Source organism: Mustela putorius, unplaced genomic scaffold (genome assembly GCF_011764305.1).
Source record: "Mustela putorius furo isolate JIRA1106 unplaced genomic scaffold, ASM1176430v1.1 tig00003845_pilon_pilon_pilon, whole genome shotgun sequence".
Taxonomy (NCBI): Eukaryota; Metazoa; Chordata; class Mammalia; order Carnivora; family Mustelidae; genus Mustela; species Mustela putorius.
This window is the reverse complement of record NW_025421998.1, coordinates 20,818,020-20,835,635: the sequence shown is the minus strand read 5'-3', so window position 1 is coordinate 20,835,635 and position 17,616 is coordinate 20,818,020. Positions and strand designations below refer to the sequence as shown.

The following is a 17,616-nucleotide window of genomic DNA, read 5'->3' as shown; positions in this document are numbered from 1 at the left end:
CAAGACACAGATACACCTCCTCTGTGATAATAGTTTATATCTGAAATCGAATAGCCATCACAATTTTCATAGTCCCATTAAGAAACGGTTTGTAGAAGATCCAACGATAAAAGTAGGTATGTTGTTTTAGAGCATGGAGCCCTAGAGAGAAGCAGCAAATTAAGTTTGATACATCAGTATCAAGCAAGGAAAGATGACCATATTTTGTCAGGATAATCTGAGTCAAGTCTGAGGCCACAAATGTCTAGACTGTGGGCTTTTCTAGGGACAAGGTTATCTTTGGTCTCAACTATTTGCACAGGAACAGAATAAAGTAGGTATACTGAAAGAGACTGTGAAAAAAAATGAGTCAATGAGTAGATGAACAGGCCAGGAAAGGGCAGCCTGTTACTGCCTTCTGTAGGTAATGGAGTAAAGAATGTGCTAGGAGTCTGGGGACTCGACCCCTTGGACCCTAGCTCTGCAATTTATCAGCTGTGTGACCTTTAGTGAGAAATTTAAGCTTTAAGGCTTTCTAGGTCCTCACCTCTCAAATAAAGGGATTGGGCAAGCTGATTTCTAAGATCCCTTTTAGCTAGAAAATTTAGTGATTGTTCTGGTGGCTGCTGACTGAGGTGATGGTTTATTTTCTGTATAGTTACATGCCTATGTGAAACCATGGCATACCTTGTTCTGAAGTTTGGCTATCTCAAACATTAAAATGGGGTTGGAGGGTTTCAGACATCTGTCCCAGATTTCCCAGTTTATTTATGTTTCTGAACAGTCACATGTAAGTAAGCACATTCTAAATTCTTTTACTAAGTAAATTAGTCCTTACATGCATCTTGTGAACTCTCAAAAAAGAGAATATTTCCTTAAGAAGAAAAGCTGTGGATTTTTCCGTTTAAAATTATAATCCACAGTTTAATGTGCTGATGTTAATTAACAGAAAAGGAAGCAAGAAAAGGTTGAATATTGGCTTCGTTTTTAGTGAGAAAAAAAAATTAGTTGTGTGAGCTATCTCCAGCTGGTCACACATGAGAACCCAAGGTGTGATCTCACTGATTTGCAGCTGTGTCACTGCTAAATATTGCCCTCAATACAAATATTTAATTTGCCAATCCCCCCACCCCCAGCCCAGATCTAAGCATTCTTAGAAGGAAAATCTTGAGCACTTTGGATTGGGTCTGAAAGTGAGACCACTGTTATGTGGATCATGAGATGAAGTTGACTAGCATTTCAAACCCAAACTCTGTGGATTTCCCAAAGCAACAAAACTTGTCAGTCTTGCTTTTATTTGATTTTTTGCCCCATATAAACTTCTAGACTGAATTAAAATAGCATCCAGTCATCTCTTGATAGTTAGGTATCAAGGTATCAAAGCTGAGGAATTGCGGTAAATGAAGGCAGACCAAATTGTATTTTCCACCTTCAGAGTTACTGTAATCACATTTACCCAATTATTCTGAAACTCATTCAGCCATTAGGTGTAGATTTGTTTTTGAAGTCAGCAACTGACATCTGTTTGGGTCTCATTAGGCCCTGTTCTTATGTAAATGCCTCTCATAAAAACAAAATTAATTTTCATTGGGTAACAAATGTTCAGTTCATATGCAATATAATTTCTCCAAGCAGGTGTATATATATTCAGTACTTCTACTCTAAGTTGTCCTATCTAGCATATTTTCCAAAGTTAACAGATCTTTGGTAATGTGGGGACCACATTTGCTCGTGTGTATACAATTTAGAGTTGTGTATGTGTGAATCAAAGCAGCAGAATGAAGATTTGCCAGAAGGAATACTGTTTCAAACTAAACTGCACTCCCTTTTCCCCGATGCTTGAGAGAAACATGCTTTTGCAAAAATTTGAAATGATGATAATAAATAAAATGATCAAGAATGCCAGGAACACTAAATGCACTTTATCTTTACAGCAGAGCTTTTAAAAAGCATTAGAAATCCCAAACCAATGAAAACAACCAGATAAATGCTATTTTAAAAAAATATATAGCAATCACGTTTAGTTTAAGTATTAGCAGGAATATTAAAAGAAATTATCTTATTGGGTTTGTTTTTAAAAAATATTTTTACTCTCTTTACCCAGGGCGTTGGAAAAAAATTTGGAAAAGCAGAGTTCAGTTAGATTGCAGGAATAATGTGGTAGACATTGAGGCACCCTGAATTAAAACTTTACTCAATGACTCAACATTGAATGAATACCCAACATGTGGCAGGTAGTGTTGGAGCTGAAGTGTTTATGGGTCCAATAGATTTCTTCTCAAGTGCTGAATAAACATTGATGAGAATTGATCTTTTCTGACTATACTAAAACTTTGAACTTAGTGCTACTATCTTGTAAGCTAGGAAATAATAATGCAAGATACAATCTAAATGTGAAATAACAGGCAAAGGTGAGGTGTTTTTCTTTTTTTGATAAAGGATAATATTTTTTGGATACTGCCTAAATTCCACTAATAAAGAAGAATAGTTTAGTGGCATCTGGGTGGCTCAGGTGGTTAAGCATCTGACTTCAGCTCAGGTCATGATTTCAGGGTCCTGGGATCAAGCCCACACCGGGCTCCCTGCTCAGTAGGGAATCTACTTCTCCCTCTCTTTCTCCCTTGCCCCTCTCCCCACTGCTGCTCTATTGTGTGCACTCTATCTCTCTCTCAAATAAATAAAATCTTTAATAAGACAAGAATAATAGTTCATAACATTTCTGAGGAGGAAAAGACATCTCTAAGATATACTATCAAGATGACCTTACCATCATAATTTTGAAATTATACCCCAAATGTCAATAAAGAAAAATCAACATTTTTAAATCATGAGGGTGATACACTTAATGGTGAAATAAACATAAAGAAAAAACCACAGTAGTCTTAAAGCAAGTATGACTACTTTCGATTGTTTGATCTGTTGCTTTTTTATAATCGTGATTGCTATGCTTGGAATATCATTGAAATTAAATACAAATCTTGATTATATTCCCAGCAGTAGACATAAAAAACTAGGATGCTGGAGAAAGTAGCAACTTGTTATACAAAGCATTAACAGAGTATCCAGGAAGTGGCTCACAGTTGGATATAAAAAAAAATCTGTGGAAATCAAATTTTAAGCATTTTGTTCCAACTGACATAATGATGAATCCTTAAAAATAATCAAGGAGGCATTCTTCTATAATTCAGTAATTCAGTCTCCAACTAAAGGATGTATAATAATAACTCAAGGTTGTTATCTAACCAATTGTTTTTGTACAGAGCCCAACTTCCATGAAAAATAATCGAAGAAGGCTTTATTTAGTAATTTTCTCTTTACGAAAGGGCTCTTGGAAGGCTGATGGCACAGAAAAATATAATTCTTGTCTCTTTCATGCTTTTTCTACTACCCACATTACAGAATCTTAGAATTCTTGAACTGAAAGGGACTTTTAAGATCACCTAATTAAATTTCTTCATTCTACTCCTAAGAAATCAGACTTGAGGGGGTTCGAATGGTTAAAATAATATAATTAATTAATCATTGGTAAGGAAAGACTGAGAGCTTGGGCCTTCTGATTTCTAGTCCAAGGTTCTTTCTTGGGTAAGCTTATCCTGTCCCAGGACTTCAAACAGTACTCATAGTATTTAATTTTCAACCCAAACCTCTTTTCTGAGCTCTGGATGTGTAAGTCCAGTTGGCTTCTTGGCATTTCTGCTTGGATAGAAAAGTACCCTCAAACCCCACATCCCCTGCAGAACACTTCATTTCCTGCCCCAAATCCACTCCTTCTCCAGGCTTCCCCACCTCGGTCAGTGGTATCTATCACTATCCAGCAATTTCCCTAGGTCTCAGACTTACAAACTGGTTTTGACTCTTACTTTCTTACCACAACTCCCATCTAGTGCATCAGCAAGTCCTATTTGATTCAAATATATTTCACAATGATGGCTCCTGTCTTGTCTGCTACAGTCATGCTCCAAGCCACCTAAAAGTCAAACTCCTGGAAACTTTTAACACGACTCCCTGTCTTCACCCTTTCTCCCACAATCTCGTCCTCACAAGGCACCCACAATGAATCTAACACAAAATTATGTAATATTAAGGGGAAAAAAGGTGTTTTGCTCTCCTATATTATCAAATATTTAAATTTCTCCCTAATTACTGAGGCTTTAGCTTCCTGGGGGATGATTTTTATGGTTATTGAGAGAATGTGAATAGGAAAAAAAAAAGTGTGTATTAAGCTTTTAAAATAAAAAGTAGGGCTTTCCAGTGAGAAAACAGCCTTGAAATCCAAATTGTCTTGACATAGGAGATATTTGGATTCCTGTATCCTTCCTTTCTACATATGCCAAACCTAAAGGAACAGGTCATTGAGTTGGGGCAGAAAGGGAGGTCAGAAAAAGCTGGGACATAGAGGGTATTATGTTAAGTGAATTAAGTCAGACTGAGAAAGACAAATACTACACAATTTCACTCATATACGGAATCGAAAATACAAAACTGGGGCTCTAGGTGACTCAGTCGGTTAACCATCTGCTCAGGTCCTGGGATTGAGTGCCCACAAGGGGCTCCCAGCTCAGCAGAGAGTCTGCTTCTCCTTCTCCTGCTCCTGCTGCTTGTGCTCTTTCTCTCAAATAAATAAATAAAATCGTAAAAAATAAAATAAAATACAAAAAATGGAATAAACCACCAAAAATCAGAATCAGAACAACGAACACAAAGAACAGCCTGCTGGTTGCCACAGGGCGAGGAGGGTGGACAATGGGTGGCGGGGAGTGGGAAATAAAGTTTTCTATTTAGGGAAAGGATAAGTCATAGGAATAAAAGGCAAAGCATAGGAAATAGGTCAACGGCATTGTATTAGTGCTGTATGGGGACACATAGTAGCTACACTCGTGCGAGCAAAGCATAACGTCCAGAGTTGTCGAACACTAAGTTGTGTAGCTGATATACTCATGTAACATTGTGTGTCAACCCTACTAAGGTCAAAAACAAAGTAAGACAGTTTGGAAATCAAATTTTCATTAGCTCTATTTTTCAAATAGAGTATAAAAGAACGATCTGGGTCTTTCAATGACAAAGAAAATTCCTCTTGCCATTGTGCTTAACTCTTCTTCACAATCAAGTCATGCTAATAGGGACGGTAAAAGTTAAAGTCACAACCATATCTATAGATATCATCTCTCACCAAGTTTTCTGGGGAAGAAGCACTGTGACTCTTCTCCATTGTGTGAACTCAGTGGCATGGTAAATACTTGCTGACGTGAATTCCTGACAACTCGGCATACTTGGAAGACATTCCTAGAAGAGAGGAAGGCAAAAGTTAAACTTGGCTTCTGTTCCTCCAGGCACAATATACGATGACTCAGTCACCACGAGTGATAAAGGCCTTAAAAAAATCTATGTCATAATCTTAACCATTTGCAATATGGATGCAATCCATGATTCTTCCTTCTGTGAAGCTAAAATATTTGTGAAATAATGGAAACAAGTGTCACCGTGAAATTAAATGTCTTTTAATTCTGACATATGAAAGCGGACATGGATTAGGATCCACGTTTTTGACCTGTTATCACAGCACAGGCATTTAGTAAAATTTTTCTACGCGGTGTGCTATTTATGCATTTATTCCAACATTCTATCACTATGTATATACATAAAGGAGTACATTTGATCTTAAGAATCTGGGGGCACCTGGGTGGCTCAGTAGGTTAAAGCCTCTGCCTTCGGCTCAGGTCATGATCCTGGGGTCCTGGGATCGAGCCCCACATCGGGCTCTCTGCTCAGTGGGGATCCTGCTTCCTCCTCTCTCTCTCTCTCTGCCTGCCTCTCTGCCTACATGTGATCTCTGTCTGTCAAGTAAATAAATAAAATCTTAAAAAAAAAAAAAGAAGGAATCTGGATCTACGTGCTTCTTTTCTTTTTTTTAAAGACAAGACATGCCAGATTCCTAATACAGTCTACCTACAGGTAAAGAGAGTTAGAAAGGCACAGACAAAGACATGCTATAGGGAGAGAAGAAAGAGTGGAGGGAGGAAAAGGGTCCGAGAGGAAGGAGGAAGGAAGGATTAGAGAAAATTTATGGAAGAAGAGGGTTAGAGAAAATAATATCCCAAACACCATCCTAAAGTATCCAGTCCTGAAGTTATTCCCATTTCTTTATTTTCGATTACAATTTAGTATCCGAGAGTGCAGAATGTGGAATCCTTGTTGCTGACTTGATGCCAGTGCTAAGTCACAAATAACAGTGTTCCTTTGGAACAAAACCTAAACTTTTAGAATTGTAACTCTTTGCTTCCTATGTAAAAAGAAGCAGCCCACCTGTTACAAGCATGAGAGAAAACAGACTTACCTCTTGGACCAGGTGCCAGGTGAGGCCGTGATTGGTTGAGTACTCTAGCTTCACCTGGTTGTCCATGTGCGGGGTGTACTTCTGGCCACAGCCCATCACCAAGCTGAACTGAATCATGTAGGACGCTCCTATCTGCATTGATTGTGTTTCCACATAGCGCATACTTGAGGCAAGTTTGGAGTCTCCCGTGAAACTGAAAGACAGAGGTGGGAATCAGAAGATTAGAAAGATTAAGAAGAGCTCGAGTGAAAATCACTCTTCATTTCATACCACACACCAAAATAATTTCATTTTGCTTGTTTACACCTTGCCAAGCTTGAGAATGGATTTCAGTCAATCTAATAAATGCAATTTAAAACAATCTTCCTGTCAAAGAAGCGATGTTTTTTTTTAACTTAATACCTAGAGTTGTCAAATATACTTGAAAATGGGACTCACTCATATAATGTTCATGGGTGTAAACCCTTTGACTTATTAATATTACTGCTTAAAATCTTTCCAAAGGAAATCATCCTAAATTCAAGGACAGTTTTATAAAATATGATGAATATTGCAGGTCTACTTATAAGAGTAATTGGTAACCATTTCAATGTCAAATTAAAGGGAAAATAGAATCCTTAAGAAAACTGGGATAGCCTCCTGACAGATTATCCATATTGCAAATATTTATGAAGGTAATGTAATCACATTAACATGCTTATGAGAAAATACATTTTTAAAAACCCACAAAATGATCTATAAAGGAAATTCACCAGAATGTTTGCTGTGGCTCTGTTTGGTGGTACGAAACTAGATAGTTTACATCTTTTCTTTCTTCTTTCTTTCTTTCTTTCTTTTTTTTTGATAGTCTTCAATGCTTAGGCATTAAATACTGAAAACATCATAATGTAGTTTAATGACTGTGCTTCAAGCTGGTAAAATTTTACTGGGTCCCAATTGAGTCCACGTAATTATAAACTATTTGAAGATAGACACAATTACTTTTTTGGAGCAAACTGCTCAAGGAATTTATAATCCATCAGAGGAGATCAAAATATGGACACATTGTCACTGTGGTTAATAAGGGTCAGTGTAAACATTTCCAGGGTTAACCACACTGAAGTTTGTCTGCCATAATGCTTGGTACTGCTATCGTGAAGCAGGGACAATACCATGCATCAGGAGTAGTTCCTATTTGTCAGGGGGCTGAGCCGATATAAAGGGAATGATGCAAAAATCTGTGACATCTTTGAAGCATATTTGCCCTTTGCTGACTAACTACTCTGCCTTGCTTCTCGTAGACATTAAGATGTTATTTAAAGATGGAACATTGTCCATATGGAGGATCATCACAGGTTTGGGCTCAAGGTCACAAAATGCAAGAGGTTTTTTCCTAACAGTGACTAATTACTCTTTACCAATTTTAAATTAAGTTTTTACACTTGGACAACGAATAGAGGAATAAAATGGCTAAGAGCCGCAAACTCTGCTTTTGCTGAAGGGTCAATAAAAAGAAGGGACATTCATGTTTATAACTGCTGGTCTTAAACATTTGGTGCTTACAACTTGTTTTTTGTTAATAATACAGATGCCCACACGTTGTTGAGTCTAGGCCATATCCTCAGACTGTGCTAAGCACAATACCCACATTATTGTCCTTAGTTCCATCCTTATAGTAACTCTGTGAAGTAGGAATAATATCTCTTTAACAGATGGGGAATGGGGAAATGGGGATAGTAAGTGGTAGAGAGTCGGTGTGAACTCAGCTCTACCCAAATCTAAAACCTCTCAACCAATACATGATCTCTCTTTCTTCCTATTTCTATAAGATGGAGAAGAAAACACTGCAGTTTTGAATAACTTTCATATATAGTTAATTTAAAAATCATTAACTTTTACTGTTCAATGATACTTGGTGTTAGAGATGTACGCCCATGAGTGTTGCTATGTGACAGAGTGTACAGAACACATTCTAGCAAACACAAAGCTGTAGAACGCAATTTTTAGTAATACTACAAAATAAAAGAATCAACATAGAGGAAAAACACTAGTAAGCTCTACATGCACAAACTTGCCCATATAAATTCCACAGTCTTTAAAGTAAGCAAAAAGCCCCCAAAACCAAAAAAACCACAACAAAAACCCCCCACATCCTGACTGCTTCTCCCCATGAGAAATGAACGCTGCCTTTTTTTTTTTTTTTTTTTGTATTTATTTGACAGAGAAAGAGAGATCACAAGAAGGCAGAGAGGCAGGCAGAGAGAGAGGGGAAAGCAGGGTCTCCGCTGAGCAGAGAGCCTGATGCGGGGCTCGACCGCAGGATCCTGGGATCATGACCTGAGCCGAAGGCAGAGGCTTAACCCACTGAGCCACCCAGGCATCACCATTTCTGAAATTTAAGAAAATAATTTAAGATTATTTTCACAATCAGTTCCTTGTAAATTCCTCCCTTCAGAGATGGTTTAGTGTCCTTGCAATTCTAGGAGAAACAGAAAGAAATGCTATGTTTTGTAAATACTGCCTGCACCTAACTCTTGCATGATTGCACTCAACCATGAACCCAATTGAAGACAGTAAGTATTCAAACCTGAGAAGGATGCCCTCTGTGAGCTACCCTCACAATAACAGCTTTTAAAGTGCCAAGACACCAAGAAAGAAACAACATAAAAATGATATAAAAGAATAAAGAGTCTCAGGTGGCTGGCTGTCTTGGTTGATACCACATGTGTCAGGTTGTGAGTTTGAGCCCCACATTGGGTGCAGAGATTACTAAAAATAAAATCTTTAAAAAAAGGTCAAGAGTCTAAATGAGGTCTGTTAAAGAGTGACAATAAAATCCTTAGCACAAATATCTGTTCCACCAGCAGTTATGTCTTTTCTTGATTTTGTTGTAAATTAGAGCTGAATGCTTTTTAACCAAAATGCCTGTCATACTTCATGGTACCATATCATATGTGTCCCGATATCTTTTTTAATAAAAATCAAAATTCAATTAGCCAACATATAATACCTTTATTTTCAATGTAGAGTTCAATCATTCATCAGTTGGATATAACACCCAGTGCCCATCCCATCACATGCCTTCTATAATGCCCATCACCCAGTTACCCCATCCCTATAGTTAAGGGTTTCCTATAGTTGAGTTTCTTCATCTCTGATGACTTCCCATTCAGTTTTCCCTCCCTTCCCATATGATTCTCTGCCCTGTTTCTTATATTCCACATATGAGTGAAACCATATGATAACTGTCTTTGTCTGACTGACTTATTTCACTCAGCACAATACCCTCCAGTTCTATCTGCATTGATGTAAATGGTAAGTATTCATCATCTTCGAAGGCTGAGTAATATCCCATTACACACACACACACACACACACACATTATATCTTTTTTTTCCAATCAGGGAGATTTAAATCAAAACCACATTGAGATACCACCTTATACAAGTTAGAATGGCCAAAATCAACAAGACAGTAAACAATAAGTGTTGGAGAGGATGTGGAGAAAGTGGAACCCTCTTACACTATTGGTGGGAATGCAAGTTGGTGCAGCCACTTTGGAAAACAGTGTGGAGATTCCTTAAGAGATTGAAAATAGAGCTACCCTATGACCCTGCAATTGCACTACTGGGTATTTACCCCAAAGATACTGATATAGTGAAAAGAAGGGCCATCTGTACCCCAATGTTCCTAACAGCAATGGCCACAGTTGCCAAAGTGGGGAAAGAACCAAGATGCCCTTCAATGGATGAATGGAAAAGAAGATGTGGTCCATATATAAAATGGAGTATTATGCCTCCATCAGAAAGGATGAATACCCAACTTTTGTATCAACATGGATGGGACTGGAAGAGATTATGCTGAATGAAATAAGTCAAGCAGAGAGTCAATTATCATATGGTTTCACTTACTTGTGGAGCATAAGGAATAACCAACCAGGAGGATGCTGGGAGATGGAGAGGAGAAGTGAGTTGGGGGAAATTGGAGGGGGAGACAAACCATGAGAGACTGTAGACTCTGAGAAACAAACTGAGGGTTTTGGAGGGTAGAGGGGTGGGGATTGGGTGAGCCTAGTGGTGGGTATTAACGAGGGCATGTATTGCATGGAGCACTGGTTGTGATGCATAAACAATGGATTTTGAAACACTGAAAAAATAGAATTAAAAAAAAAACCCCTACATCTTCTTTATCCATTCATCTGTCGATAGACAACTTGGCCCTTTCCATAATTTGGCTATTTTGGACATTGCTGCTTACAAACATTGGGGTGCAGGTACCCCTCTGGATCACTACATTTGTATCTTTGGGGAAAATGTCCAGTAGTGCAATTGCTGGGTCTTAGGGTTACTCTATTTTTAACTTCTTGAAGAACCTCCATACTGTTTTCCAGAGTGGCCGTACCAGCTCACATTCCCACCAACAGTATAGGAGGGTTCTACTTTCTCTACCTCCTCACCAACATTTGTTGTTTCCTGCCATGTTAATTTTGACCATTCTGAATGGGTATGAGGTGGTATCTCATTGTGGTTTTGATTTGTATTCCCTGATGGCTAGTGATGTTGAGCATTTTTTCATGTCTGTTGGACATAATACGTCTTCTTTGGTGAACTGTCTTTTCATATCATCTGCCTTGTTTCTGTAGTGTAGTGGTTTTCACCTTCACCTCACCTATCCTGATACCTTACTCAGAAGCAAAATAACACAAGAAAAGTACAGACATCTATGCCTGAAAATCTTGACCATTCATAGTAGAGGTTCACTCAGTTGTTTATCATTTATTCAAGACTAGCTGGAAGCTGGTAATATTAGGTCAGCTTTTGCCCTCCTGAATATGCTGATATTCTTACTCAGCTGGAGTTTTAGAGGTGAGAAATTCACAGACTGCCATCCTTTCATTGATAAAACTGCTCCTCTTTGTTGCTTGTGTAAGTCAAGATAGGTTCATAAAGGCAAAAACGAAGCTGAACTTCTCTGTTAGAATCAGAGAAAAGAAAAAGAACAGTTCACATCAGCCTTTTGTGGAGAAATTCTAGAGACAGAATGCCCTGGGAATCAGGATGCTTAGTTTCATTTATGTTGATTTTCAGGAGTGCCTCTAAAATAAAGGAAGAGTAGAAAAGCTCCTGCCTGTAATTACAAGATTTAAGGAAAGAATGGGGATAGATTATTCTTTCCACTTGGAGAAGGTAACCTTTGGTAAAATGGGTGACACCACAGTGTAACTCAGGTCTCCACGATTCTATATAGTCTTTAGCATGGCTCCTTTGCCTTCTCCTCCCTTGTTAATGTCACATATTGCCAAGGACCTGTTTTCCCAACTAGGCTGGAAGCCTCTCTGCAGGGAGAGATCATATCTTATTTCATCTCTGCATCCCCTAAAGCACTCAGAACCTGGGCCCCTCACAGAAGCACCTGGTGCTGTGGAAGGACATCATGGGTTTCCAACAGCTAGATGATCTTACGTGACCTTTGAATCAAGGCCATTTGGGAGGCCATCAGGCATCCTGAACACTGGGTAATGGAGATTAAAAAAAAACAAACAAACCCAGAAGCTGAGTTGCTGGCCCCAGAATCGTACAGTAACTAAAAAGCTAGAAACCAGGCCTTCTCATTTCTGCTTGGATGTCCTTTCCAAGCTGTCATGCCTGTTAAAGGCACTTAAAGAATGTTGAATAAAATGAGCACATGAGTAGGGCTTCTCAGTTTGCGAAGAAGGCAAGTTTTACAAAACCACAGTTACTTACATGTTATAATGACCACAGACAAGGTTTTGAGGTTATCCTTACTTAAAAGAAATCACTCTTCCTGCATTTCCCCAGTGGCCCTTTCCCATCTCCATAAAAAAGGCTCTTTTATATGAAGAGCAGATACACAGAGCCAACCTAAGTGGGAGAATGCTTAGATCATGATGTTTCTTCAAGGCAAATTCACCCAGGGACTGAGCCGTTTTCAAAAACTCATCCCATCTCTTTAAGAAAGTTTTGGTAATTGGGTGCCTGGATGACTCGGTTGTTTAAGCATCCAACTTGATTTCAGGGTCCTGAGATCGAGCCCTGTATCTGACCCTGGAGCCTGCTTGGGCTTCTCTCTCTCCCTCTCTCGTGCCCTGCCCCCGCTCGCAAACATGTATGCATTCACTCTCTCTCTCTCAAAAAAAAAAAAAAATAGTAAGTTAGACAGTGTGTCTGAAGTCTCACTACCAATACACCACAAGACAAGATAATGCTTCAATATTTATGTTTCTTAGAAACCTAAGGAATATTCTGCTATTTTCAAAGACCCCACAGAAAAGAATAGCTCTGCAAAGCCCATTTCCACAACAGAAGAGCAACACAAAGCTGGTTTTGGTTTGATACCATTCAGAAGTTATATTCATCTGCAAAAGGACATGTAAATGAATCTAAGCCTCTCTGATATCCTGCTTTTCATTGTGTTTTTGCAATTATCAAAGAAATATTTGCTGGAGTTGACTGTCTTGTTGATATTACGGAATTAGAGTGAGTGGCATTTTAACTCATTTGTTATTTCTATAATATTCTATCTTAAAACAGAAATTACTATTTTAGTGGATTACATAAATTTTAAAATTTATCAGAAAAAATAATCTGACTATATAGTTTTTTTTTTTCAAGTAAAAATTCATTGTTCTACTACCTAAAGATGATCACTGCTAACATTCTGGCATACATACTTCCAGACTTATTTTTATGCACACATAAACACTTTTCCTTCTTTTAAAAAAATTATTATAAAATAATAATAAACCTGTTCTTTTTTTTTGAGAAAGGGACAGAGAGTGCATGCACATGAGCAGGAGTAGGTGAGGGGCAGAGGGAGAAGGAGAGAGAATCTTAGGCAGGCCCCACATTCAGTGGGGAGTGGAGGTGGGGCATGATCCACCGGAGGTCATAACCTGAGCTGAAATCAAGAGTCAGCTGCTTAACCGACTAAGCCACCCAGGCACCCCTCTTTTTTTTTTCTCACAACTATTATATTGACATCTCTCCATATCGAAAAAATGTTGAGACTAAAGCCTATCTCCAATTATGGAACTCTTGGTAGATTTCTCCCTTTTTCATTATTATAAACAATGCTTCTATAATATGCATTCTTATATATCTTCAAGTACTGTTCCAATTATTTCCCTAGGATAAACTCCCAGACGCAGAATTACTTGGTCAAAGCAAATTTTAAAAATGAGCATTTCCTGCCAAGTTGCCCTCAAAAAAGGTGGTACTGAGTTAGGGCAATGGGAAAGATAGCCTTCACGTTATGGAATGAATAAGTCACAGGAATGAAAGGCACACCATAGTGAATATAGTCAAAGATACTATAGTAGAATTGTATGGTGACAGACGGTAGCTATACTTGTGAGAATACCAGAACGTACAGAGAAGCTGAATCACTATGTTGTACACCTGAAACCAACACTGTGTGTCAACCATACTCAAATTAAAAAAAAACTTAATTAAGTTCTTGCATATTTCTAAATAGCTAGACCACTCCTTATTTATTTTTGTTAAACTGGTAATCAAGGGCATGGCAAGAGAGAAAAAATACATGAGGAATCTTTGAAATTCTCTCTTTTTTTACCCTTCCAACTATGAGAAGCCAAGCAGGGCCATGTTAAGACTTTTAAAGGACCTTGATAATTATAATGTTGGAAACTCCATTACACATCACGGCAAACACATTAAAGTATACCCATGTCCATTAAATATATTTTTTTTACTGCAAAAACTTTCAAATGGTTTTTATAACTTTGCTTTTAAATTTTATTTGGCTAGTAGAAATGCATATAATTTACATTTAGTTGTAATTTCTCAGCATACTCAGGAATCTGACCAAAAACTTACTTTCGGTATCATGAAATTTTATGAATATTCAAATTTAGCAATGAATGGAGTTAACATATATTATGTCTTGTAGATAGTTAATTTAAATTTATTAATTCTATTTTTGCAATTTTCTTATCCTATTTTTGAGACAATATTCATTTCCCCAGACCCTGGACTTCTTCCAGGCCCCTGGAAAGATTGCAGGCCCTGGCATGTACCCAAAATGATTAATGAAAGAACTTCCTAGGAAGAGGCAGAGCTAATGCAAAGGTGCTAGAAGAGGAAAAAGCTTGACTTGTTGGAGTAGAGAGAAGGAAGATCAATATGGTTGGGAAGGATTGAGTGAAAGGCAGGAAGGCAGGAGAGGCCGACTGGGACAGGTCACTCTATCTAACCTGGAGATCTTTTGAATCACATCCATAGAAAGTAATTGTCTCAGCCTACTGAATTTCTGTTTCAATAAGCCACACATACTATGAATCTAAATCATCAAATGTAGAATTCTCTTATTAATTTGTCTAGTGGTGTGTTGTCTTACTTCCAAAGACTCACTTGGCTACTTAGTCTAAATGGAGATTTTTAGGGAAATCTAACTTTGGAGAAATAAATGACTTTAAAGTTAACTATCTGAGGGCACCTGGGTGGCTCAGTGGGTTGAGCCTCTGCCTTCGGCTCAGATCATAATCTCAGGGTCCTGGGATCGAGCCCTGCTTCAGGCTCTCTGCTCAGCGGGAGCCTCCTTTCTTCTCTCTCACTGCCTGCCTCTCTGCCTACTTGTGATCTCTGTCTGTCAAATAAATAAATAAAATCTTTTCTTAAAAAAAAGTCAACTGTCTGGACAACAATAGGACATGAGTGTTGAAACACAGCCACTTTATCCATTTCTTTGGCAGGTCCTAAGTTTTCAATATCTTCAATATCTTCAAGTGGTCCATTTTCCACTGCATCATTCTGTTCCTAACACCATTATAAGCACATCAAATGACACCATTAGCCTCCGAGCTGAGCTCCTTCTACTGCTTCTCCTATTACCCTCTACCATCTATCAAAAAGCAGCCATAATTATTTTTAAAATATAAGTATGATCACATCACTCCTCCGCTAAAAGCTACTTACTGGATTCCCATAAAACTTAGAATAAATTCTAAAATCTTTATGTTGCTCTATAAGCTCCTAGGAGCACTTGCGTGGCTCAGTCGGTTAAGCATCTGACTCTTGATTTTGGCACAGGGCATCATCTCGGGGTATAAGATCGAGCCCCACGTCAGGGTCTGCTCTGAGTGTGGAGCCTGCTTAAGATTCTCTTTCCTTCTCCTTCTCCCTCTACACCTCCCCACTTCTCTAAAAATAAATAAATACAAGGTCCTAATATAATCTAATTTCTTATCTGCCTCAGGGCCTTTGCTCTTGCTAGTCTCTCTACCTATGAGGCTTTCCTTCTACACTTTTATATATCATTGTCTCTCATTATTCTGATCTCTGTTCTTATGTTTTCCTGACTATCTTACCTAAAATCATTTCACTCTCCACTTATGCTACCTAACACTCCATTCATTTATCCTCATAGTGCTAAGCCACTTTTGTTTAATGGCTGCTGGAGTTATTCCCCTTTAGAAGCTCTGCAAACAACAGACTTTTCTATCTTCATCTCTAATACCGACCTCGACACCTCCAGTACAAATAGTGCCAAAGTGCAATCAATAAATAGTCAAATGTATAAATTAGTCTATCAATGAATGAAAAATCTCACATAACAAAATCCTCATGTTGAAAAAGCCTAATAAATAGACTCTCTTTTAGGAAGTCATTTGTAAGCCTATTTAGGGGAATACTCAATTATATTACCAATTCTAGAGAGGCACTGATACGCTTGGGTACTTTAAATAGTTGTTGAAAACAACAGTAAGTGACTTTTCAGTTTGTCACTCAATATATTTACCTCATCTATCCACTAAGCTTCCTAGAACGATCACTCACCAGGAAATGGCAGTTGAAGTGGCCCTTGGGAGCCACCTCACCCCAACTGGCTTCCTTGAGCAGCACAATTTAAATTGATTTACTGCTCTTTTTTAAGAGTCCCTGCAAAAAATAACTCCAAGAATACTGTAGGCTTACTAATAAACTATTTAAACTGACAAAATTTCTACATGAGAGATGGGTAGATGTTCACTGGAAGAAGAATCCTAATGAAAGGACTTGACTATGCCTTCTGATAGAAGCAGCTGGTGGCATTGCTAAAACTGAGGATTTGCAACTTCAGAACCTTGACTGCTCTGAACCTCACCAAGAACCATTTTTTGTGAGGGACAAGGAAGTGACACATTATTACCAGCCCTCGACCAAGACCATGAATTCTTTTCTTTTTAAAGATTTTACTTATTTATTGGACACAGAGAGAAAAAGAGAGTGAGTGTGTGTGTGCACATGCAAGAGTGGGGGAAGGGGCAGAGGGAGAAGTAAACTCCCCACTGGGCAGAGAGCCGGAGAGGGTCTCGATCCCAGGATCCTGGGATCATGACCTGAGCGGAAGGTGGGATGCTTAACCTGCTGAGCCACCCAGGTGCCCCAAGATTGTGAATTCTTACACTGCTTAACAACTACCACCACAACAAAAATACCAAGGCCCCACAAGTTCTAAACCAAGACCAATCCCTAGAAGGTAAGAACTCCTATGTCTTGGCATACTGCAGGTGGAAATCTTTTTAAACTGAACGCTAATAAGACACATAAAAAAATTAGCTTTTTCAATGTGAGGATTTCAGTACATGGGACACCCACACTTTGGCTCTTCTCCCCCTTTTACATCTCTATTTTCCTACATCCCCTGTGGCTGGTGTGAAAAACGAGGCTTCCCAGATCCCCCCATTACAATACTAAATACCACATAATGTTACCCCATTTTCTCGAGCCTGTTGTCATTTACAGCTCATTTCAATTTTGCATGTTGCTCTTCTATTTCTCTGCACTTTCATGACAAACCTTAGGAAATTTCCTTCTAAAAACCAACCTTAACATGACAAGTGCTACTGTATAAACAACAAAATTACACATAACAAGGAATGACTAAATTCTATTTTAACACCCGTCAAAGTACCTAGGAAGCCTTTCAACATTTCTACGTCTCATTGATCTCTAAGTCTTTTAATTAAATTTGCTTTTCTATTTCTAAATTAGCACCACTAAAGATAAAGAAAAGCTATAGCTTTTCTTATTTTTCCATTTTTAAAAATTTTAATATTTTCCAGTTTTATTAAGATATAACTGACATATACTATGGTATTAGTTTTAGGTACACAACATAATGACTTGATATATGTATACATAGTGACATGATTACAGTAAGTTGAGTCAACATCCAGTCACTTCACCTAGCTACAAATATTTTTTTCTTGTGATGACAACTTTTAAGATCTACTCTCTTAGCAACTTTCAAACACACAACATAAGCATACCTTGTTTTATTGTGTTTTGCTTTACTGTACTTCA

At 38.2% G+C, this 17,616-nt stretch overlaps 1 protein-coding gene across 3 annotated transcripts in view; it reads right to left on the bottom strand.

Annotated features, from left to right (window-relative positions):
- RELN (reelin) overlaps nucleotides 1–17,616 on the bottom strand; it is a 495,439-nt gene that overhangs the window by 125,771 nt on the left and 352,052 nt on the right. For all 3 annotated transcript variants that reach the window (XM_004739578.3, XM_004739579.3, XM_045089693.1), the window contains exons 21-22: nucleotides 6,314–6,506; nucleotides 5,150–5,262 (exon numbers count right to left, since the gene is read on the bottom strand). In XM_004739578.3, the coding sequence (XP_004739635.2) occupies nucleotides 5,150–5,262; nucleotides 6,314–6,506 (306 nt within the window). The remainder of the gene's footprint in view (nucleotides 1–5,149; nucleotides 5,263–6,313; nucleotides 6,507–17,616) is intronic.